The sequence below is a fragment of the Culex pipiens genome, chromosome 3, assembly GCF_016801865.2.
Source record: "Culex pipiens pallens isolate TS chromosome 3, TS_CPP_V2, whole genome shotgun sequence".
NCBI lineage: Eukaryota > Metazoa > Arthropoda > Insecta > Diptera > Culicidae > Culex > Culex pipiens.
The window spans coordinates 118839950-118866064 of NC_068939.1; the positions used below are offsets into that span (position 1 = coordinate 118839950).

At 40.1% G+C, this 26115-nt stretch overlaps 2 protein-coding genes across 2 annotated transcripts; one reads left to right on the top strand and one right to left on the bottom strand.

The window, feature by feature from the left end:
- Nucleotides 1-703: 703 nt before the first annotated feature.
- LOC120413958 (N-acetylglucosaminyl-phosphatidylinositol de-N-acetylase) lies at nt 704-25443 on the bottom strand. Its single transcript, XM_039574964.2, has 3 exons — nt 24443-25443; nt 24285-24378; nt 704-1555 (listed from the first exon to the last, which is right to left on the bottom strand). Exons 1-3 carry the CDS (start codon nt 25128-25130, stop codon nt 1384-1386), a joined length of 954 nt encoding a protein of 317 aa, XP_039430898.1. The 5' UTR covers nt 25131-25443; the 3' UTR covers nt 704-1383.
- Nucleotides 12827-22551, top strand: LOC120413957 (probable cytochrome P450 313a4). The gene is made up of 6 exons (XM_039574963.2): nt 12827-13373; nt 13431-13686; nt 21444-21570; nt 21635-21793; nt 21855-22278; nt 22349-22551. The coding sequence occupies exons 1-6, from the start codon at nt 13031-13033 to the stop codon at nt 22531-22533; spliced, it is 1494 nt and encodes a 497-aa protein (XP_039430897.1). The 5' UTR covers nt 12827-13030; the 3' UTR covers nt 22534-22551.
- Nucleotides 25444-26115: the final 672 nt, after the last annotated feature.

Sequence of the window (26115 nt, forward strand, 5' to 3'; positions counted from 1 at the left end):
ATTTGGCGATGGATCCCCTTTCCGTGTATGTCTCGGCAATGTTACATCCAAATATCTTCGTATTTATTTTGTTAATAGATTAAAATGTACATTTTAATGCCCTGCAAAATGATTTAAAAAAGGTTTAAGTGTGTGCTCATACCAACTTCCGACATTTTGACGATTTACATGTATGTAACTTCTTAATTCATGGCGCCACCGGACCCGGCAAAAAAATCAAAACAAATCTTAAAATCATTGACGACCTGTATCTCCGGCAAATTTCAACCAATCAAGATGCTCCGGGTGGGTTTCAACAGGTATTTTGGCCACAAATATTAATATCAGGGCCAGGTGACCTACAGGTTCCGGAAATGGGGAACATTGATCCATAAAAGTTACAAAAAAAAAACACAATTCAAGATTACCAGAATCACTCTGGAGTATTACTGGGCAGTTCATGGTAACCTGGAACCGGTACCCGAATGTCCGATGAACGGCCAACTTAGTTTTGACCGTCTCTTATAACAACCCGCGATTCAACACTTGATTCTTGATGAGCACCACGTAGTTTTTGGAAGGCCTCCTAAGTTCCCTTGGATATTAGGGTGAATCGAATCCAGGAATCTTCAAATTTTCGGATCATCATATCTTTGAATGTTCGAATCTTGGAACCTTCAAATATTCGAATCATGAAATTTCAAGGAGCGTTCGGATAAATAATGTATGTGTCTTCCTTCCTTTTCGACCGATAAAAAGTACTTTATTAAATAATGCAAAAGTTTCAAACAGAGTTGTTTGCTTATGTACAAAAGTAATGCAATTGCAGCTGTTATTGGCTAAATTAGAATGCGCTTAGAAAAAAATACATTACTTTCTTCTTCAATGACTAACAACATTTTATTTTATTCATCTCGCCATACCTCTTCGTTCAATAACTTACATTTTCATTTAAAAACAATGTGGGTACGTTTGGTAATAAATATGCTTAGCGAATGCGTAAGAATTATAATAATTGAGATAAGTTAGTTTAAAAAGAGCCGCTCTAAACGCATGCGATGGGATCCGTTTACGCGGAAGGTAGGTAAAAAGGACTAGCTGTTCAGCATCTCGTTTTCATATAATCGGTTTCGTTCCTTCTTCCCTGACCGTGTTTTCTTTTATTTTTAAATTTATGTGTTATTTAATATAGTAATGTTTGCAGTTTTCATTTGCAAAGCGACAAAAGCTATTGCACCTTCGTTATGTGTGTAGGAGCAAGAGTCCCAATCATTGGTACACAAAAGAAAAAACGTTCTGGCCTTGCTCGACGTAGAAAAATATGCTCACCTACCTTTTCGTCTTCTTCTTCGCGGGGGTGATGTCAATACTTCGTAAATTGTGTTTCATCTTCGTTCAAATAAATTAAGAGTTCAATATCTCAAACTCCACGTCCGACTGGTTGATCTCGCACAGCGAGTTGATGACCATGTAGCGCGAGAACGCCACGTACAGCTGCCGGAACCAGACCATCTGCGACCGGTGGAGGCGCATCGCGTTCTGCACGGCACGGCGCGATTCCCAGCTCAGCACGGACCTGCGCGAAAATGGGAAAAGAATCATGAATGACGTGACGTGTTCTAAAATAGGTTAAAAACATAATTTTCTCTGCTCACTAGGGGACAATGTAGGGGATTTGAATGATTGGAATTGTTTTTAAAAGGATAAGGGAATTTCTCCATGAGACAAAACAAATTATCCAAGTCGACTTCTAATACAAACTGTATAGAAACCCTGCAGGCTGTAAAATAACAACAATCTAAAACAAAACTAAATAACACGAAATGAAAGAACTCATTTGTATTGGAGGAATTGCAATTTGCAAAAAAATAATAATAAAAGAGGGTAAAATTAATTTAATTACTCTATCACTATACTGCAGCCCAAAACTATGTTTTCACTTCATTGAATCAATGAGGGGAATTTGCTAAAAACGGCAAAATGCACAGCTGTGCGAGAAAAACAAAACTGAAACCACCTTTCGTAGCTTGCCTGCAGCATGTGCAAGACCGTAAAGTGCGCCAAAACCGGCTCCAGTGCAACTCTTCAAATGCTCTGCCCTATTGCGAGGTTTTACAAGACCAGTGGGAGATTAGAGTGATTAAAAATTAATTAATCTTTCTTATCAGATTCGAGGGAAGTCTAGAATGATTCTTTCAAAACATATTTGTGCCATCTGAAAACGTTGAGGAAAAAGAGACATGAAATTTCTCTATGGCTAGTCGAGCGTGGGCGGTTTTTATTTCTTCTTGTCACCCTAATCAGTTCGCGACTGTGACATTTCTCACTGGAAAGATCTCGAGGCGCGAGTTGCGGAAAAGTTTTTTTTTTTTTCATCAGGTGCAAAATTCCAAACCTTGGGGCATTCACCGATGCAGACTGTGAAAAATTTGTGAGTTTTACGACACACAAATAGTTCATTCTAAACACTATGTTTATTTAGAAATTCGATATGGATCGTTAGCACTTCCTGAATGTGTAAAAGGATGAGGAAAGCTTGTTCGTAGCCCTTATCGAGATCTTGTTCATCATTGGTCTAGCTCTAGACAGACAGTTTAGCTCGTTCTCCAAAGATAGGTGCAATATTATATGCGCTTGGCATTCACAAAGCTGTTTTTTTTCTCATGCACGTGTTTTACGGGGTTTTTGCAGTGCTACGGTTGGCTGCGTGAGGAAATCTCTGTAATTTCGATTTTTCTTATTTGATTTATATTTTTTTTTTTTTTTTTGATAGAGGTGGATTTAGGTTTTCGGCTGGTAAAAAAAATGATTTAGTCAAACAAACAAGGAGCAATTCCAGCCAAAACAGGATTTTTTTTGCACTTTTTTCTCGACCCTCTCCGATTTCAATGAAACTTTGTAGACATGTTATCCTAGGCATATATAAGCCATTTTTGTGTATATGGAACTAGTAACACTCGATAATTACATTTGAGAAGGGCGTACGTGTTTTCAATATTTTTGTATTTCGTAATTTAAATATTGCTGTACAGTCATCCCACATATTCGGAACGGTTTCCAGATCGGCCAATGTTCAAAAAATCATAGCAAATCGATAATTGAACTTAATGATTCGCTTTTACCTTCATTTTTTTTGTTTTATTATAGAGACTTTACACCATTGTGCATTCATCTCTTCAAGGTGGATAGTGAAAGAGGAAAGATTACAGAGTTTAAAATCACTTGTCTGACTGTATTTCATTAATTATTACCACGCCTTTTTTCTAACGATTTCTGTCTATGTTTCAAATATTTAGCTGAATATTTAGAGAGTGAATTATCAAGTTCTTCAAGTTTATCTTCGTCCTCTTCTTCCAGGGATTTAGAAGTTATCTCACAACACTTTTTCTTATAATATTTTGCTTTTATAACATCTTCATCTTCTTCATCTGTTGTTTCTTCTTCAGCCATCTCTCTTCGTTTTGTTGTTAAGTCGTCCGCGTCCCAATATGCTTGTAAGCGCTTGCGGGATTTGCGAGTGTGCTTAGAAAGCACGGTCTCGAATCCATCGTTGTCTTCTTCGTCAATTTCACTTGTTTCCATTGCATTTTGTTCTGGTTTACTGTTGTTGCTTTTACTGCTGCTGCTGCTTGGCTCAGGTTCAATCGGTTGTGTACTGCTTTTTTGGTTCACCTTTTTACTCGAATCCGCACATTTTTTGTTCTTTGCTTTGAGTTTGCAAAGCGATTTTTTGCCTATAATCGTCACTGCTGCAGCAGCATTGTTTATAGTGATTGATTTCGGCGTTGGCTGTTTCAGCAACATCCGCAGGGTCCGAACTCCATTTGGGATCCCTGGGAAGAAGTTAATCCAGCGGTCGTTGGTGATGGTCAAAATTTCGCCGTATTTACTCATCACTTTGACTACGTCATCATTGCTTATGCCTAGAGGTAGGTCAAGCACACGAACTTCCGTAGCGTTGTTGTCCAGGTAAATCGGGATTTTGCAACCCTGATATACCAGAGGTTTGTCGATGATGGACGAGGCCATTGCTGAGTCGGCGAACTGCAACACGGCTATTTTTCTTCTATTGCATAATTGCAATGCTCGCAAGTTTTCTTGGTTTACTTGAAGGTCTGCGAGACATTTTTTTACAAGCTTTGGACTTGGTTGGTTTTGGAGTTGACAAAAATCCAGAACCACACTGTTTTTGTCTACGGTGCACATTTTAAAAAAAGCGGCGACGCGCACACAAACTGCGGACTGGCGTTGAGAATGCGACTTGTAAGGTCGGCGGTTACTTTGCAACTGTTTTACCTTCATTTGAAAGCTTTTCTTGCAATTTTTCGAATGCTGTATCGAACATCTGCAAATTTTAACTTTTATATGAAGTTTTTGAAGAATTACTTTGACCCTTGAAATCCACAAATTCGGAACACTTTTTTCTTACGAATGTAAACAAACTTTGGATCTTTCCAGGAGTACATATTTATTACCAAATAATGACTTCACACACTGAAACCAATGCAACTCAAGCTTAGTCATGATTTATACATGGTTTGATAACTTTGTTTGTGAAAATATCAGTAAAATTCAGGTGTTCCACAATAGTGAGAGACACAAAAACATCCCACAATTATGAAACAGGCCATTTGGAGGCAGTGTTTCGCTGCTCTGGACAAAATAGTCTTGGAATTAAGTTTTTTGTTCAAAAGGTACTACTTTTACTAGTGAAATAGCAAGATAATGTCCAAATGAAGGTTCTAAAAATAGTAAGGTCGACAGAAAAGCTACTTTTGGCATGCTATTGACAAATTATCATAAAAGTGTTCCGAATTTGTGGGTGTTCCGAATATGTGGGATGACTGTATCTCGAAGCCGTTGCATCGTATCAAAAAGTGGCCAAAGACAAACTTGTAGGAAATTTGACGGGCTTTCCGAAAAAATACACTGAAAGAAAAAAACACTCCACTTTTATGAGATATTTTGATTTTTAAGTTTAAAAGTTAAATTTGAAGGTGAACCCACGATTTTTTTTCGCTCAAATTTTTTGTGAAAATAGCCTAAGATGTTACAAAAAGACTCACGAAAAATGCAGGATGGAGCAACTCACCTAAAAAAATACAAAAATCATTTACTGAAACTGGTTTTTGAAAAGTGCTCAAAACTTCAAAATTTTCAAAAGCCGAATACGCGAATCGATTCTCCAGACAATTTTACATAAAAGTCTCCATATTGACCATTGTCCTAAGTCCAATCCTTGTGAAGTTACAGCGATTTTAAAAATAAAAATGTTGAAAAAATAGGTTTTTTATGGTTTTTGGCAATTTTTATACGACGGACTTGATTTTTCAGTTTTGAAAATATTTTTACCGAAAAGCTCGTCCAATTTCCCATAAGTTTGTCTTTGACCACATTTCAATTGGATGTATGGGCTTACAGATATAAGCTAATTTATTATCCAGGTTACTTTAGTACACTTAAAAAAATGTTATGTTTGAATTATGAGCAATGTAATCAGCTTATATCTGTAAGCCCATAAATCCAATTGAAGTGAGAAAAGATTTGATTAAGGAGTTACAATTGTATTGAAACTTTCTTCTTAGGTTTTGAATTTAAGTTTTTGCATTTTAGTGCTTAGTGTTAACTAATAATGACTGAATTTAGTAAAAACTAACATCAACCTGAATTTCAGTAGCGTTACCGTGATGATTTACCGATTTTTTTTCCTACCGAATACGGTAAACAAATCTTAGTATGTTTGCTTTGAACTTACGCGCCTTTACAACTTTTGGCGATAAAGCGTTGTCTTTGGCAAAGTTGTAGTAATTATAAAAGGATAGAATAAACATATTCTTTCTGTTTAAGGCGTTGCAAATATTTTTGAAAGTTTATGTCGCCTTCTAAATATTTTTCCAAAAAACATCAAAATTTCCATGTTTTGGATTTTTATGAAATTCCAATGTACAGCACCGCAAAAATTTTATTTTTCACAAAAAATAACATTTTTGCCAATACTTAGATATTTTGGAAAATAATCATGGCAAAGGCTTCATCCATAAAGTACGTCACGCTAAAATCAGCCAAAATTTACCCCCCTTCCCACCCCTTGTCACGCTTTTCCTATACATACAACACGCAATGTCACACTTGCTCAGACCCCCCCCCCTCCCCCCCTTGAGCGTGACATACTTTATGGATGACGCCAAACAACTGAACACTCTTTTCATTAAAATGTTGGAATCATGACTCGTAATTTCAATTTTCAGACTTTTTCATTTGTTGCCCCCTTCCCCCTCGACTTTGGTCAGAGTAGAGAGACATAAACTTCAAAAAATATTTGCAATGGCCTTATTTAATTTTTACTTTTTTTATTTCAAAAAAATATAAAAAAAATGTTTTGAAATCAATTTGAAAAAATAAATTCTGAAGGCAAAACCCAGGGTTGTTCAAATATCAAAATATCAGCTCTCAGCAACTACAATTATCCCGCCTGAATATTCGTGAGACATGATACAACTGCTCTTCACTCCTTATTGAAACTCTCAGCGCCGAATATAGCCGAACACGTTTTCGTGTTTACACACTCGCGATTGACATTTTCCATTTCTCTCTCATTCCCGCATCCACGTTCATCCTACCGTAACAGCGTTTAACCAAAAAACCAATTTCGCGAACGCAATTTAACGAGACGTCATGTGTGGTCGGCTCCTAATCGCCAGCTCGCGTTCTCTCATTGCAGTTTTCGGAGAGATTGAGTGACTCAGCGGGAGAGAGCGCATAGTCGAGGAAAAGGGGAGGAGTGATAGAGGGAGACAATGACATCGTTGGGAATCACGAGACACAAGAAGAGATCTCTCAAGCTATGGTGCTGTGTGTGTGTGTGTGTGCAACCAACCAAACGGGACCACGCGGTCGCTTCTTACAAATTGAGTTGTTTCCATGTATTTTTAGATCTACATTCTATACATGCAAATAACTCGCATAGGCATTTGGAAGGTGTTAGCTCTGCCGAGCTTCGGTGACCCATTTCTACGCTGGCTAGCCGAGCGCGAGGTCCCTCAGCTTTTATCGACAAGCCCCGCCCTGAAGAACGTTTGCACCAATCGGGTTCAAACGTTATTTAGAACTTCCGAACCCTTGTCAAATGGACAAGGACCCAGCGCGTATATAGTTTGATAGTAACAGTATTCCTATTTCCAGACGTCGCTCACCAAGCCGTGATGGCCTAGTGGTTAGCATTTTTGCTTACCAATCCAAAGGACGGGGGATCGAACCCCGACTCGGGCGACTTTGATTTTTCGTTCATGTTCAGAGTTTCAAGATTAATATTTCCTATACTTTCTCGTTGGGAGCAGATGGGAATCGAACCCAGGACCATTCGCTTAGAAAGCGAACACCGTAACCAGTCAGCCACGGCCGCTCCTGAGATCTCTCAAGCTATGGTGCTATAGTTAAAACGAACCTCCAAATCTAATCAGCTGGATTATTCGGAGGAACATCGAATTCAATACTACACTGACAAGGTGTAACGTCACACGTACAAAAATAACCTATCAAGGAGCTATTACACTACGGCAAACAAACTCGAACTTTTTGGGAGTTTGCCAGGATTTGTTTGTCCAAACATCAGCCTGCATACATGTTGCCTTCTTTGCGAGTTTGCCGCAAACAAGTTTGCAAACTGTCAAACAGATTGGTGCGCTGGCAGTGGGGACGCAAAGTCGTGATTATTCAAGTTAATTTTTTTGTGTGCTTTTGTGTCGCTGTTCGTATGGGGTGAGTGCATAATTTGTAAAGGGAGCGCGTGGTCGTAAAAAATATTCGGAGTGAAAAGTGTGTGCCTTTTGTCGTGTTTTTATGTGTGCTATTTCTTGCTAGCAATGATAATATCAGTCCTTCCTTTATCATCGTTGATCGGAGGGCACGCCGCTGGTTGAGTTTGTCGTAGTAATTGTGTTCCAAAGTAACAGGGTGTAAATTGTGAGGCCACGCTCTTGCCTTACTGAATTATTTGTGTCTTGAGCGTCATTTTCGTTGAGTAATTGGTGTTTTTTGTGCTTTTGTAATCTTAATTAATTGTTTTGTGATTTTCAAAGCCCTTCCTATATCATCGTTGATCGGAAGGCACGGCGTCGGGTAAATTGTGTATAATTTTTTTGAATAAGGTTTTATTTTGTTATGGTGAAAAAACCATTTCTATATAATGATCGAAAGACGCACTTACATTTTGGATCGTCGAGTTAATAGTGGAGCAAAATGATTTTGTGTGAGTGATTTTGTATGTTAACCAGAAAGACCTTCCCACAGCTTCGTTGCTCAGTAGGCTCGCCAACGGGTCTGTTATGAAAGTCCTCTCCATAGCATCGTAGCTCAATTGACACCAGCCAGCAACAGTCAACTGTTCGGAGCTCCTCAAACTTTTCGATTTTTTCGCCGTAATTAACAGTGTTTACCCGCGAGTTTGCTGCTCCAGCATGCCAAGGGCCAGCCGTGGCCGTGGCAGTTCGAGTGCGGCCTCGAAAAACCCGCGAAGTTCATCTACCGGCAGAGTGCAGAAAGGTAAACACACCAACGCCGCATCGACCGCCATCGCGCACGGGAGCGTGCCCAGTGACGTCACCGATCCATCGTTTTTACACGTGTCATACCGTCCACGTGAGTCCCCAGTACGGACGAGACAATCGACCCGGGCATCCGGAAGCACTTCCGGCCAGCAGCAGCAGCAGCAGTCCACCAGCACTACGACAACAACCACTTCCAACGTTCCCACCAGCAACGAATTTGAGATGCTGAGTGGAGAAGAAAACAACACCGCCAGTGACAGCAGCAGTGCTAGCGACGACGATGACGATGATGAACTTGCGCGCAAGCAAGAAAAGAAGAAAAAATGCAACTCTCCGAAGGAACGACGTCCACCTCCAATTTTTGTTTTGGAAACGTTGGCAGACGATATTGACGAGTTGCTTGAGGGACTCCAATATTGTCTGAAAATTAGTAAAACTTCAGTGCAAGTTATTACGCACAATAAACAGAATTTCGACCTGGTGGTGAAGAAGTTGAAGTTGCGAAACTTCAAATTCTTCACATTTGATCCTGCAGAGAAGGTCCCAGTGAAGATCGTCCTTCAGGGATATCCGGACCGCCCGATCTCCGACCTGGAAGAACACCTGACGGGCGTCAAGGTTAAGCCTCGAGAAATAAAGGTGCTCTCGAAATCAACTACGGTGACAGGTACGTACACCTTGTACCTCCTGTACTTCGATCGCGGGTCCGTCAAAATCCAGGACCTACGGCGGATCAAAGCACTGGACGGCTTCTTCGTGACGTGGCGATTCTACACGAAGAATCCGGCCGACGCAGCGCAATGCCACCGCTGTCAAAAATTCGGACACGGTTCTAGAAATTGTAATCTTCCGCCCCGGTGCGTAAAGTGCGGTGAGACCCACTTCACCGAAAGGTGCAATCTTCCGCGGAAAGACCAGCTGGGGGAAAACGCCCAGCAGCACAAAGCGCGATTCAAGTGCGCGAACTGTGGTGGAAACCACACGGCGAATTTCCGTGGCTGTGCCGCGCGGAAAAAGTACCTCGAGGAGCAGGACAAGAAGAAGAAAGCGCCAGCGTCCCGCCAACCTCCAAAGACTTCGAGCACGAACGCTGCAGCAGCTGGCGGCGGAGCGGTTCCATCGACCAACCCAGCGTTCCCTCCCGGTTGGGGAGATTCGTACGCTAGAGTAGCCGCTTCTGGGAGCGGTACTTCACCGGGACAAGCAGACGTTACCGGAGATGACCTCTTCACGCTTCCCGAGTTTTTCACTCTTGCTGGAGAGATGCTCACGCGCTTTCGTGCCTGCCGGAACAAGGCAGAACAATTCCAAGCTCTTAGTGAGCTGATGATAAAGTACATCTACAACGGATAAGCTGCCGTGTGCAGCGAAGTTTTTCGACGTCAAAAGACAAAACAAACTGTGATCTAGTTTTAAGCTTTTCTATTTCTATCCTTTTCCTTAGCAAATTTCGAAGGTTTTTTTAAAATAATTTTCCCTTCTGTTGACAAATCCATTGTTAGAATATCCGAAAAACGAAGTTGACTTTATAGCTGTCAGCCACCATTGCTAGTACCAACCACTAGTGTCTTCCTTTTATCTACAAGGACTTCGCCGCCCTGGGCTCCTAAGTGTATGAAAGTATGGCACAGAGCGACGGCGCCGAATACCCCCATATTTACACAAAGAATTTTAGGGCGCCCGCCGCGGGATTCGAACCGTCGACCTCTGGATAGTGAGTCCAGTGCGCGGTCCGATTGATCCACACGGGCGGGACAAGGGCACAGTTGTTAGAATATCCAATTGCATCAAAATGAACTAAAGTACAAATCATAGCTGAAAGGTACTCCAAAACTCTATTAGGTTATAAGAATTACGAAATTGTGAATTGATTATTTACTAATAAAAACTAATTGAATTGAATTGAATAGCATCGTAGCTCGGGAGGCATCGAAAAGCCAATACCTTATCCTACTAACCCAAAAAATAATAATCACGTGATGCTTGAAGGAGATGCTGTGGATTCAACGGTCTCAAGCGGTATCAACAAGTATATAGCGAAAAACTATGTGCTTGATGAGTCTGCAACTTCAACTATCGGACTAACATTCCTCCCTTTCGTTGAACTGCAGGCTTCTTGGGAGGGCGCTGGTATTGACTAATAATGTAGGGATCTTCAGAGGTTAAACAGTGAACGGATGGTTGGCTCCCAATGATCATTTTTGATTCATTGTTTAACTTCAGCTGATCTGTCAACAACGGAGTAGCAGCTCATTGGCAGTCAACCATGCTCATGCTCAACAAGTTTGCAAACTGTCAAACACGAAAAAGCGCGAGTTTGTTTGTTTGTTTGCGGTAGTGTAATGGGCGAGAGCGATTTTCTTTTGCGTGTTTCGCCTTCTCTCTTTTTCGCGGGTGAATTGAAAAGAATTTAGAAAAAAATGCAGTAAATTCAAAAGGATGGGCCAGTTCATGTTACGTCCAATCAAGCTTAACACTGGAACGCCCAACGCATGTCCAACTTACACGGACGTCCAAGCCTCCCAAAAAAGATGGAACGGTAACTTCAACTCGTTGGTTCTCGGGCATAACTCAATCAATCGGGACGATTCTTGTTTCCAGGGATTTGAGAGAAGGTCTAGATGATCCTAAAATCACAGAACTGCAGAACTGATGATTTGAACAAATCTGTATTTTTTTCGACCGAAAACATCTTTCCAACTTTTTTTAAACGACTTCCGCCACGGAATTTTTGGAGCATTTTTTAATACACGCGAATAACAAATTTGGAACGATGTTTTTGATCGTAAAAAATACAGATTTGATCAAATTGAGTTCTACAAAGTTCTAGGATCATTAAGACATTCTTACAAATCACTGGAAACAAGAATCGTACTGATTGGGTGAGTTATGCCCGAGAACCAACGAGTTGAAGTTACCGATCCAACTTTTTTGGGGGTTGGAATGTTAAATTGTGGATATGGTTCCCCTACCAAAACAAATCTTTGAATGCCCGCAAAACGGAGTTTCCTTATGACCTATAATTTTAGGATCCCAGAATTTCTGTCCTTCAATTAAAAAATGTACCAAAAACTCCAGCTTTTATTTACAAAAAGTCTTATCTTGGAGCTTTGTTTATGAAACATCACCAATTTTAGAGACAAATATGTACAAAAAATCCTTCAAATCTCAACTAATGATGTTTTGAAAGTAACATCATGGGGCTTGTGTTAATTTGATTTGGTTAACCGCGGTGGATTTTCTTGAAATAATTCGAACTGTCAAATATCCACCAAAGCATCTACCACATTGATCGCACAAAAATCTGTGGTAGAAAAGTATCCACCGGTAGATGCTTTGGTGGATTTTTGACAGTTCGAATTATTTCAAGAAAATCCACCGCGGTTAACCAAATCAAATTAACAAAAGCCCTCATGATTCGGAATCCGGACACTTAGTAGCATATCATTTTTGTTATAGCTGGCAAAAAATCATGTAGTAAGTTGGAAATGTAGAAACATCATCAGGATTTAGTATAAACAGTCAGTTTCAAGAAAATGCATGCAAAAAAAAATTAAAATGACTTGTTGTGCTTCGATTCCCGGACACTGATAAAAGCTGATTCGAAATCCGGACACTTTTGCTTCGAATTCCGCACTCTCGTTTTTGCTAATGAATTGCACAAATTTGGACTGAAATGTTAGTGAATGGCATTCTTTAGGTCTCAAATAAGCTGTTAACGTCAAAACAATCGATATTGTATATAAAAATTTGCTTTAATTTAAGTAAATCAAAACCATAAATTTCTGCTTTGCCTTCCCGGTGCTTCGGACGCCTATGAAATATTTCACGTGAAATGTTTCACATTTTTGGTAATCTTATCATTTTATTTTATTCAATTGTTTTGGTATTAACTACAGCGTTCAAAGAAACTTTAAATGAAAGTTGATGTTAAAATTCATCAAATAACCCATTTTTGACATTTATAATGTGAACTTATATCCAAATAATTGATAAAACAAGATGAGGTGTCCGGGTTTCAAAGCGTCCGGGAATTCGAATCATGACGTTAGTGCTTTTTGCGAAAAAACGCCAAATTCGACCATCCGCTTCCACAGCTCTGTTTTTTCTCCCTAAGTTGTCCTCATAAATCTATAATGCACCGCTCATTCAAATTAAAAAAAAAGAAAACCAAATCGCGAAAGTCCAGAGAACCGCTCATAACTAAACTTTTACGTGAAAAGAGAGGGCAAAGAACCGCCAATGCGTTCGAATTAGTTGCATTTGCACACCAGAGCCAGAAAACAAACACCCTGGGCTCTACAGTTTAGGCCAATCGGTTTCTTTTAAGTGTGTTTTTTTTATTTGAACATCAGTTAAACTTTTCTAATGACGTAAGAAAGTCATGAAAATCCAACCAGCGATAGACTAGAATGAAAAAAATAAACGCACATTCCGGAGACGGGTCAGCGTTGGTCAGTTCCAGTTGAGACGTTCTCCAGACAGGTCGGTGTATTAGGTGTGTAATGTTGGTTCTCGTAGTGCTGGTGGCCTGTTTGGCCATCCTTTGGTTGTACATCCGAAGGAGGGCATCGTTCGCGGCCAGTTTGCCAACTATTGAGCCATGCTATCCACTCGTTGGCAATTTGATGCTCATTATTGGCAAAAACAGTGAACAGCTGTTCGAGGGATTTCAACGAGCTTTCGCACACCCTGCAAAGTTGTTCAAGTTTATGGCGGGAGTAATGCCGGTTGTAGTGACCAACGATCCGGACATTACGCAGAAGATCCTTACCAGTCCCGACTGTCTGGAGAAGGCTTTCCTGTACAAGTTCTTCCGTCTGGATCACGGACTGTTTGCGGCGGATTGTGAGTGCATCAGTGTGAAGTGAAGTAGTTTCCCAGTTTACGTTTACCTTTTTGTAGATGACATTTGGAAGGGTCAACGGAAAACGCTGAATCCAACGTTCAACCAGAAGATACTGCATGGGTTCATTCCGTTGTTTGACAAGTATTCGCAAGAGTTGGTGCAATCAGTGAATTCGCTAGCTGATGGTAAGACTGCGTTTAACATATCACCACTAATGCATCGGCTTGCAATGAAGACGATTTGTGCCACTACGATTGGGGTTGAGTTCGAGCGAAACTCGGATGCTGATAGACTGTCGGAGCTATTGCAGAGGTGAGATGGGTCTGTTTTGAATTATACTAAACATTTTTTTTTTGTGGAAATTACTCGAAAAGTCTCGTTTTGGTTTCTGAATTATTTGGAATTATTTTTATATTTTTATTTTTTTTTTTTGGTTCACTTTTACCCTTAACAACGATTAGGGCCGAAATTACAGCTGTAAAATACATTACACACTAGTATAGTTTGTTTTCAGTTATTAATTTAAAGAAAAACAAATTGCGAGTAAAAAAAACTTTTCTTGGAACATGGTACAGAACTATGGGAAAATTTTGTCCAATTTTATCAAGGTTGATATTTATTGATATACCCTCCAACGCTCCCTCTCCATGGTTACCAATAGTTTGATCGAAAATGTTGTACATAGTGAAATATTTCATTTTTTTATTGTGCTAGAACTTCCAAACATTTTGGTTATTCGCTCACTTGGATATTTTGCCTGATCTCTGTTAAATTTTCCATTTTTTTTTCAAATGATGAACAAAATTTGAAAACCGTTAGCCAATGTTTACTGATTTTGTCCAGATTTTGAATATCTGTGGTATTTAATTGGAACCAAGATATAATATTGAATAATATTATATTTTAAAATTAGCTAATGAGCAACTCTCTACAAAATCGGCCGATTTCGACCATTTTTATTTTTTGTATTTTTTTATTTGACTCAAACTTTGTGGGGGCTTTCCCTATGACCAAATAAGCTATTTTGCGTCCTTGGTTCACCCATACAAGTCTCCATACAATTTTGGCAGCTGTCCATACAAAAATGGTATGTAAATATTCAAACAGCTGTAACTTTTGAGTGAATTTTTTGATCAATTTGGTGTCTTCGGCAAAGTTGTAGGTATTGTTGAGGACTTTTGAGAAAAAAATAGGTACACGGAAAAAAAATTTGAGGATTTTTTTATCAACTTTTTTTTCACTAAAACTCAATTTCCCAAAATACGTATTTTTTGATTTTCGAGATTTTTTGATATGTTTTAGGGGACAAAAATCCGCAACTTTTGAGCCATAGAGAAACATGGTCAAGAAATCTGCCGCCGAGTTATGAATTTTTGAAAAAATAGTGATTTTTGGAAAAAATCGAAGTTTCATGCAAAAACAAGTTTGACATTATTTTTTAATGCAAAATTGAATTTGCAATCGAAAAGTACTTTACATATTTTTTGATAAAGGGCTCCGTTTTCAAGATATAGCCACCGAAAGTTTGATTTTAGCGAAATATTTGCAGTTTTTCAATTTTTAAAAATAGTGACCAAGAGTGACCATTTCTAAAAATATTTTTTTTGAAAAGTTCAGAAAATTTGCTATAAAATTGTCTAAGAGACATTGAAGATTGGACCTCGGGTTGCTGAGATAGAGCCGCTTTAAGAAAAAGAAACACGAAAATTGAAGTTTTCCTAATATCACCAAAAAAACACACCATTTTCTAATGACGATATCTCAGCAACTTATGGTCCGATTTTCAATGTTAATATATGAAACATTCGTGAAATTTTCCGATCTTTTCGAAAAAAATATTATGAAAATTTTTAAATCAAGACTAGCATTTTAAATGGGCGTAATATTCAATGTTTGGCCCTTTTAAAATGTTAGTCTTGATTTAAAAAAAATTCAAAATATTTTTTTCGAAGAGATCGGAAAATTTCACGATTGTTTCATGTATTAACATTGAAAATCGGACCATTAATTGCTGAGATATCGTCATTAGAAAATGGTGGGCTGTTTGGGTGAGACTTAGAAAACTTCAATTTTCGTGTTTCTTTTTCTTTAAGCCGCTGTATCTCAGCAACCCGAGGTCCAATCTTCAATGTCTCTTAGACAATTTTATAGCAAATTTTCTGAACTTTTCAAAAAAAATATTTTTAGAAATGGTCACTCTTGGTCACTATTTTTAAAAATTGAAAAACTGCAAATATTTCGCTAAAATCAAACTTTCGGTGGCTATATCTAGAAAACGGAGCCCTTTATCAAAAAATATGTAAAGTACTTTTCGATTGCAAATTCAATTTTGCATTAAAAAATAATGTCAAACTTGTTTTTGCATGAAACTTCGATTTTTTCCAAAAATCACTATTTTTTCAAAAATTCATAACTCGGCGGCAGATTTTTTGACCATGTTTCTCTATGGCTCAAAAGTTGCGGATTTTTGTCCCCTAAAACATATCAAAAAATCTCGAAAATCAAAAAATACGTATTTTGGGAAATTGAGTTTTAGTGAAAAAAAAGTTGATAAAAAAATCCTCAAATTTTTTTTCCGTGTACCTATTTTTTTCTCAAAAGTCCTCAACAATACCTACAACTTTGCCGAAGACACCAAATTGATCAAAAAATTCACTCAAAAGTTACAGCTGCTTGAATATTTACATACCATTTTTGTATGGACAGCTGCCAAAATTGTATGGAGACTTGTATGAGTGAACCAATGACACAAAATAGCATATTTGGTCATAGGGAAGGCCCCCACAAAGTTTGAGCCAAATCAAAAAATACAAATAAAATCCATTTCCGGTTTTGGTAGAGAATTGCTCTAATAACAAGAAATCAATATCAAAATCAGTTATTTATTTAGTAGTGAAAAAAAAAATATCCCAGCAATACCAATTTGAGTTATCGGGAATATTTTTTTCTCTCTGTTATCGAATTTTCTTTTAATAATTAGTGTTTTACGTCTTATTTTTACGTTGCTTTTTCTTAATCAATATTTGGTTTTATACTGAACATCAAATTCTAAGTCCCGATCCGTTCTCCCTCGAAAGATCGACAAGTCGTCAAGTCGAAGCTTAAAGCCGGCGCATTTACGCTTGCGCGTGATAAGCTGCGGGCAAATCTGGACAAATGAAACGAATTAAGACAGCTATTCAGCTATTTTTTTTTCTGCGTGATGTTTTGAATGACTTTGGTTAAAACAGGAACAGAACAAAACAATTCCACAGAACACTGATTTCCAAATTTATTGCTCTAAAATCTCCTTACCTATTCAGACTGTATTCCTGTTTTTCCTGATTGGCTGAAAGATAATTTGTAAAATATGTTTTTTTTTTGCAAAACTTCTTTTGTTAAAGTTGTACTTTTCCGAACTCGTATCAACAAGTAAAATTTTTATTTTTTGTTAAATTTTAAATGTAAATTTAATTAACACATAAAAAAAAACAAATTATTCGTTCTACAGCATTGCCTTGGCGTTCTCGATTGCGAGATTCCTACTCGAAACTAAGTGTTCGAAGGCTTGATTGTTGTCGAGGCAATTGTAAACCTCTTTTTACACCTTAGCTTTCATCCACCCCGGGATTCGAACTGAAGTCCTTTGGATTGTGAGTCCAACTGCCTACCAGCGACTCCCTGGATTGAGTTAACGACCTAACCTTTAGGTTAGACCGGGGCCAACATTTACTTCCCCGTCCGACGGAAGGCGTGATCAGACAAATCTCGTTTCGAAATGCCACCGGGACCGTCTGGGAACGAACCCAAGCCGACTGGGTGAAAGGCAACCACGCTTACCCCTACACCACGGGTCCCGACACATGAATGTTTGCTAAAATTCCATTCTAAAGGCGTTTATTCAGGATTGCAAAAAAAAGTTAAAGGCAACTTGTGGTAAAACTAGTTTTTTTCCAGCATTCGATTTCTAGATTACTTTTTCAAAACAACCAGAGTTTCATATGTACATAGGACATTTTGAAAAAGTAATCGAGATTCATCCGATTAATGTACGAAAAAATCTTCTTTTTGCCACTTTTCGCATAAACTTTTATTATATTAAACTTGAAATTCAAAACTTATCAAAAAATTTAATTATTATTTAAGAATATTATTCTATAAGATTTTAATTTCCTTGAATTTTTGACCTTGAATAAACTAAAACGAGAGCACGCAATGTAAAAAATAACAAACACAATTTGTTTGGCTGACCATTATGTGCATTGTCCCGAAGTTTGGTTGAAGTTGGTTGGTGGAGTTCCGAATTATAATTACAAATGTTTACGGTAGTTTAACTTGTACGTGCGTCAAACTCGTTCCAACCTTAAATCCCTTTGGCCAGTTGTCGCACTTACATCAATTTTCAGGGAGTGACAAGATAGCACGACATGATTGAACTTCTTTTAGGAAATAAAACCATTTTAAGCCTAATAAGCGGTCGTGTTTGAATGATGCTGGAATATCTGGAATGTTCCTTGAAATTTACTAAAACCAAGTACACCAACGAGTAGAGCAACTTTTTGTGAACATTTCTATTTATTTTCACTTTTACTAAAAGTTATTCTATTCCTTTAACAAGCATTTGAACAAAATATTTCCTAAATGTATTCTAATCAAGCGAGTGCATTGGGCCACGCCCATTTTCCTATTTTCAGCTTAGTTCTTTTTTTCTTCTTGCACTCTTTTGGGTCTGCTTAGTGCTGCCAAAATTGATGAAATTTAAAGCTAACTCTCACGAAAAGTTGCATTTATAGAGAAGATTTCCTGGCATCACTGGCTCACACCAACAGGCGCTGCTGGTGGTGTTGGTAAGCCACCCTTTGCTCTTTATTTGCTTACGCTTCTCGCTCGGTTTTCTTCAGCCTTTGATTGGAATAGGTCGTCAAAATTGAAACGTCAAAAGACTTGGCGCGTTTGTTTTTTTTATGGCGCTTGCTAATTATTTACATGCATCGGGATTATTTTTCAAGTGAGTGATCAACTAATGTGCAAAAGAACATGTTGCCGAAAGTTGGGGGCAGTTTTGTATCGAAAGCGTCGTGAAAAAGTAAGCGAAAGTGAATATTTGGTTTTGCCGATATTTATTAAGCGTTTGAGGTTTTCTCGCGTGTGTCACTGAGTGTGCCAACAAAATGATGAGAAATGGTGTCGCAAAATAGAAATTATAATCAAAAGTGCATTAAATGTGATCTTTTTGGCCAGTAAGTGGCATACATTTGCGTGCTTACTCGAGGCTTTAATCGAGCATCAAACTCTCCATTTGTCGAAGATAGGTGTTTGATTAGAAAGGGTACATTTCCCGTATATGAACAATGCACGGAGTTTTTTCGGTTTTCGTTTTTTCGGGGATCTGTGAAGGTTAAAAGGTGAGGCATTGTCAGCTGCACAAAATGGCGTTCTTAACTCAATTTGGCCAATTCATCACCTTTCATTTGCGTATGAGACAGCTAAAATCGGTTCAAATGGCGGGGAGTTATGATTTTTTCAGAAATGTAGTTTTTGACGAAAATTGTTATTTTTCGAACCACCCTAACACGGCGTAGGTCACCCAAATGGCCAGGGAACACCCAGAAAAATTTTGAACCCGATCCGAGCACATTTATTTTTTTCCATGCTGTGTTCGTGGGGAATTTCTGAATTTTTAATGATCGATTACAATACTCTCTACTTTTGGCGTACAGTAAATTGGTTCCACTTTGACAGTTCAAAATTGAGGCCATTTTGCGAACCACTGTTCAGAACCCAGATTAGAACTGTATTTTTTTGGCCCTTAGGGTAACCTACTCCGTGTTAGGGTGACCGTGAAAATGGTTGTTTTGGTCGATTTTCACAAAAAAATACATTTTCAAAAACTCAAAAAATCGGCGCAATTTCAGCCGAATTTAGCTCTATTGGACGCAAATGAAAAGTGGCTAGTAAGTCTTTTGAGGAAATTTTTTCGAATGTTTCAAAAATACAGGGCTGCGAAGTCGAGTCATATTTCAAACGACTCCGCCTCCAACTCCGACTCCAGCTTTTTGAGTTAAGCCGACTCCGACTCCGGCTCCGGCTTTCCACAAATTGTTGACTCCGGCTCCAACTCCGACTTCGGCCTACCAACTCTAGCCGACTCCGACTTCAGCTTTCCAAAATTTGTTGACTCCGGCTCCGACTCCGACTCCGACACCTAATCTGTATTTTGAATATTAAAAAAAACGCATTTACAGCACAACAATTTTCTGAGTAAATTTGAATTTTGTTGTTTGAAAAATTAGAACAGTTTCTTAAACTACTTCAAATTTACTTTAACTTTTCAAGTTAATAAGCTAGCTACACTAATTTTCAATTGTTTTTTTTTCAGCAAGTTTTCATTTACTGAAAATTTCAGTTGTGCAGATTTCAGTAAATTTAACTGAATTCAGTAATGAGAAATTGGTGTGCAGTAACTTAAAGATACCCTGGTTTGGAAATAAACAATTTTCATAGTAACTATTTTTTTAAGTTGCGTTCCAAGTAGAAGATTGATATAATAGTTGATAATGTTTTAAAAACATAATTATTTTTGTTAAATACTGATAGTGAGCTTTCCAATCACAATAAAAATGCTTCGAAAACATCATGGTATCTGATAAATATCTTGAACCAAAAAATAAATTAAACAAAAAAATGTCAACGCAGTGCACGCAATTCAATAAATAAATTTAAAATATAAAAAATGGGAATTAACCTGAATTATAACAAATATTGAACAATAAATAAGTTCGTAAATTATATTAAATTTTTTGACAACTCCGACTCCAGCTCCGACTCCGGGTCTATCAGAAATTTACGACTCCGGCTCCGACTCCGACTCCAGCTATTAGAGTTTTGACGACTCCGAGTCCGCCAAAAGACCCGACTCCACCGACTCCGGCTTCGACTCCGACTCCACAGCCCTGCAAATATCTAGCCTAATATTGAAAAGGTCGTATGATCTAATCTAATCTAATCTAACCCTAGCGCAGCCAGTCTTTCAAGGGCATCCTGGGAAATGCCTTAGGTTGATTAACGCCTAGCATCCTCTTGTCATTATTAACATTTGCAGTGCCCCATTGCAATAGATTGCATTGAAACATCACAAAACGTTAAAGCGGCCAGGCCAACTGCGTAAAGTTTACCGCAAAGATGATTCGTTGAAGTAGATTGAGTTTGAGCAAGAATGTTTAGACAACAATACATTTCTGAATCTACAGGGGAGGAAGAAACGTGGGGATCCCCCGCTCACGTTCCTGTTAGTTTGGGCAATTAATCGTTGAGAGCACCATGCTAAGAAGTTTTGGTGCTCCGGGACCCTCTGGGATGGGACATTGTATTTCCACAAATGCCCTGGACACTATTTGCCGTGGTTATAGCGCCACAACTTGCTTTAATATTGAAAAGGTCGTATGAAAACATAAAATGCTGTGTTGAAGGTCTCGGGACCAAAGCCTATGTTTGAAAATATTTTTATCGGATTCCTCGAAAAATTTTACATACAGTACTTGTTCGGTAACTGGGCTGCGAACGTAGCCCAATTACCGAATGCAGCTCGCTAACTGGGCTGAACAAAAATTACGAGGGGACCACCGATGCATAATATTTTTTTTGATGAAGCAAAAAAAAACAAAAGTTGCTCAAATTTGTTTACTATGTTTACTTCTTATTTTATTTAAATTTAACTGTGACTTGAAATTTGTTAAATGCTTGAAAAAAGTTGATTTTTGTTATTGAATTTGATTTTTACGTCTACCAGCCCCTTGGTCATATCGGTTTGTTTTGGTTTTTTGACGTTTGCTACGGCCCAGTTAAAAAGCAGTCCAGTTATACAACGCCCAGTTACCGAACAACTACTGTACCGCATATAAAAAATGGTGGAGTTTTATCAACAGGATTCTGAGATCGGATGGCGATTGTCCACGCTCCACCTCTGATTTACAAAAGTTGTTGATTACGACTCGGACTCCGAGTTGTCAAAAGTATCGGGCTCCATCAACTTCGGCTTCACGGCCCTGATTGTCACCCTATTTTTTATTTTATTTTTTTTATATCCCTAGAATATTTCACATGACGTTCAAGAGGCTGTTTCGCTTTCACTGGCACTTCGAGTGGATATACCGGTTAACCAAGGAGTACAAAAAGGACATGGAGCTTAGAACGGAAGCGTACACCTTCGGTGATGAAGTAGATTATTACGGAATACTAAAGTTTGCTAACTGAATTATTAATAAAAATTCCTGCTCACCAGATAATGCGAAAAGCGGCCGAGCGTCATGCACAAGAGTTATCTTTATCTGCGGAAGTAGATACAAACAATAACCGAAAACTGCAAATTTTCATGGATCAAATGCTGGACAAGTTTGAAAAAGTGGAAATTGTTGACAATTTCTACACGATGCTCGTAGCGGTATGATCATAACTTAGTTAGGAATCTTTTGATCTAATTCATTTTCATGTTTTCATTCAAGGGAAGTGACACCAGCGGAACGCAAATGACCTACATCGCTCTGGCCCTGGCAGTGTACCAGGAGTACCAGGAAAAGGTCTATCAAGAAATTTGTTCCGTCTACCCCCTGGACCAGGAGCTGAACATCACCGCCGACTCGCTGCAGCAGCTCCAGTACACGGAAATGTTCCTCAAAGAGTGCATGCGATTGCTGACGGTGGGACCGGCCCTCGTTCGGAAGAACCTCGCGACGGTGGACCTGGGCGACATTAAAGTTCCCCCGGGGAACACCCTCATCTTGAGCGTCTACAACCTGCACCGGCGGAAGGACATCTGGGGACCGAACGCGGACCAGTTTGACCCGGAGCATTTCTCCCCGGAACGGAGCGCCGGACGACATCCGTACGCGTTTATTCCGTTCAGCGCGGGGAATCGGAACTGTCCGGGTAATTTTGTTGTTTTGTTGTTGCGAAAAATCAAATGTTTTTTTTTTTTTTATGGTTATAATTATTTCAGGAAATCGATACGCCATGATTAACATGAAAACCATACTAGTGCATCTAGTACGGAACTTTAAGTTGACAACTGACTGGCGGTTGGAGGACCTTCGTTTTAGATTTGAGGCCTTGCTCAAAACCAAAAGCGATCCAGAGATTCGAGCAGAGCGAAGAGTAATTTTAAATTTGAATTCCGAAAATTAAAACTGGAAACTTTTCTCACATGTTTTTTTTTTTCAGAATAAAATAGAGGAAACATTGTTTGTACAATCCTTTTGATTGCGCGATTTGGAAAATCTGGGCTATTTACGATTTCAAGAATTAGTAAAAAAATGCCACTGTTTTTGCGATAGAAGTTTTGCAGCCTTGTTGGTTAAAGTCGCTTAGGGTGGGGTTCGATCCACCGTCCTTTGGATTGGTAAGCAAAAATGCTAACCACTACGCCATCGCGGTTTGGTGAGCTATGACTGGAATTAGGAATACTGGATATACGCGCTGGGTCCTTGTCCATTTGACAAGGGTTCGGAAGTTCTAAATAACGTTTGAATCCGATTGGTGCAAACGTTCTTCAGGGCGGGGCTTGTCGATTCAAGCTGAGGTACCTCGCGCTCGGCTGGCCAGCGTAGAAATAGGAACGAGTCCGTTTCCATCGTCATCTTGATCAGTCTGATCAACTTCCCGGGAAAGCCGTTCGCGTCCATAATTTTCCATAGCTCTTCGCGATCGACTGAGTCGTACGCGGCTTTGAAGTCGATGAATAGGTGGTGCGTGGGGACTTGGTACTGGCGACACTTTTGGAGGATTCGTCGCACAGTAAAGATTTGGTCGGTTGTTGATCTCCCCATGACGAATCCGGCTTGATAACTTCCAACAAAACCTTCCGCTATGGGCGATAGGCGGCTGAAGAGGATCTGGGAGAACAAGTTGTAGGCCGCGTTGATGATTGTGATGGCACGGTAGTTATCACAATCTGTCTTGTCCCCCTTCTTGTACTCCCACTTTCCACTCCTCCGGTAGCTGTGCTGACTCCCAGATCCTGACTATCAGCCGGTGCAAACAGGACGCCAACTTCTCCGGGCCCATAATGATGAGTTCAGCACCGATGCCATCCGTACCCGTTGCTTTGTTGTTCTCCAGCTTCTTGATGGCATCCTTAACTGCCCTCATTGTGGGAACTGGCTCCTCTCCTTCTCCTGCTCTAATTCTGCGCCGTTCAGGTGTTCATCGAAGTGCTGCTTCCACCTGTCTTTCACCTCACACTCGTTCGTCAAGATAGCTCCATTTTTATCCCGACACATTTCGACTCGCGTCGTGAAGCCGTTGCGGGATTCGTTGAGCTTTTTGTAGAACTTGCGCGTTTCGTTCGAGCTATGCAGCTGCTCCATGTCCTCGAACTCCAACTCTTCCTGGTGGCGCACTTTTGCCCGGAAAAGCCTCCTCGTAATCACGGAGATTGTACTGCAGCATCGCCCTCCGTGCTGCATTACCGAACGTTTTTCGCCAGGGAATGTAGTTGGCGCATTTTCCCCATCACCAGATAGTGGACCGAGTCGACGTTGGCACCGCGATAGGTCCTGACGTCCGGTCTGAAATCCTCCTCCTGGCCAACCTGAGCGTTTAAATCTCCGATGACGACTTTGACGTTATGTTTTGGGCAGCTGTTGTACGCACAGCTCAGCTGCTCGTAAAATGCGTCCTGGTCGTCATTTTCGCTTTCTGAGTGCGGGCTGTGCACGTTTATGATGTTGATGTTGAAGAAACGGCCAGGGGGGTCCACCCAATCACGCGATCGTGCATTTCGCCCAGCACTATAAAGGCTGTCTCTTTCACCTCTTCCGCGTCTATCCAGTCATAACTGAGTGAGGAACTTTAGATTCTTCTGGCAAGATCATAGAGGGATTTGCTACTGGTTATCCCCCGCCCCCTTTTCAAATGTAGCTCCAGAAGTTACTTACCAGTTGGTGGACAGCAGCAGCGTTATCGGTAGGTCCAATATTGAAACGTACTTCCGGCAGAGGTTCACCGATTCCAGCGTCAAGACTTTACATTCTGTAATTTAAGAATAAAAAAAATTATCAGTTACTATTTCAAACAAAGCTTTACAAGTTGTTACTGTTCGGAATCATGCCGGACAAGCAGAGCGAGGCGGTCGCGTAGTAGATGGCACTATGGTTCGGATGGCCGCTGACGCCGTCCTTGTCGAACGTGACCAGCAGATCCGCGTCGAGCGCTTCCAGATGTTTCAGAATTTGGATCGCGATCGTCACCGTCTTCCACTCGACGGCGGGGTCATCCTGCAGGTGGGTCGCATTCAGCAGCGTGATGTCCTCCGGTTTGATGCCGAGCGATTCGCTGGCGTCCCACAGCTCCTGCCTCCGGGTTGGTCCTTTCTTGTCGTAATTTCCATCCGACAGGCAGAGCAGGAAGATCCGACAGTTTCGTCGGCGCAGCTCCAGAATGGTGGGCCCGAAGAACATCGATTCGTCATCGGGATGGGCCGTCACCAGGAGGGCGCGGTTCGCCGTGGCCGGGAGGCGACTCTTCCGGACTAACTTCAGCCATCGACTGCACCGGTGGAACAGGAGCTTGTACAGAACCAGACACAGGAGCGTGTAGATAAAGATGACTAGCACTATGTGATCCAGGGTTTCGCGTGAATAAAACAAAGCCTGATCGCAAATAAACTGATAAATCGTCCACGGTTGTTCCTCTTCACCGCCCTCTTCCGAAACCGACTCGACCGTTGTTTCTCCCCCACGCAAAGACTGTTCCGACAGCTGCTCCGAAGCCGTATCATTCATTGCCCGCCCTCAATAACCGCATCACTGGGTGTCGCTCCGGCCAAATCTTCAGAAACTCCTGAAACAACGTAAACAAACCGAACGTGACGCAACTGGAAAAGTTTGATCGACGAAGGCGGCCTGGCCACATGGAACCGCTGCCAGCACTCTAATTACACGCCCAATAAACAACCATCTCAACGACAACTGACGAACAAACGCAAAGGGGGAAAAAAAGACACGCGCGGACGAAAATAGACTAAAATCGCTACAAATTTTGCGATTCACGGCGCCGCGCGACTGCTGATGGTGCGATTCGCGAGAAGACGAGTCGTTTTGGTTTGTTTACGTTTTCGACTGACGACGGAACGGCGTGCGATGAAATATATTTTGTGCGATGATATGTCAGGTGTGGAGTGCGATGTTTTATGGCAATGCCTCATCGACCAAATTCACCGAAATAGGGTCCTAAAGTTCTATGTAAATTTTTATGTACAAGCTCGTGTACAACGGTAAAAACATGATTAACACTTGGTTAACACCATTTTTGATCACATCTTTCCATTTGAATGAAAAAAAAAAAAACAGGACAAGACATTTTTTTTATGTATAATTTATGGTATCCCGAGCTGTCAAGTAGGACCTTTTCTGTCAAGAAGGTCCGCGACGTAATTTTATTTTAAATTGATATAAAATCCATTTTAAATCCTTTTCGGTCATAAAAGAGACATTGTGCTAAGGGACCATCCATAAACCACGTGGACACTTTTTTGAGAATCTGTTACCCCCCCCCCCCTTCGTGGATAATTGTCCATACAAAAAAAAATCTTATTTGTATGGGTCGTGGACAATCGCCATACCCCCCCCCCCCTGAAGTGTCCACGTGGTTTATGGATGGTCCCTAACAAAAATAAGCTTTACCGCTGTGAACAATAGTTTTACAAAATTAAGACCCAATTGAAATAAAAAAAATTCACAGATTTTGAGACCGAAAATACATGATTTC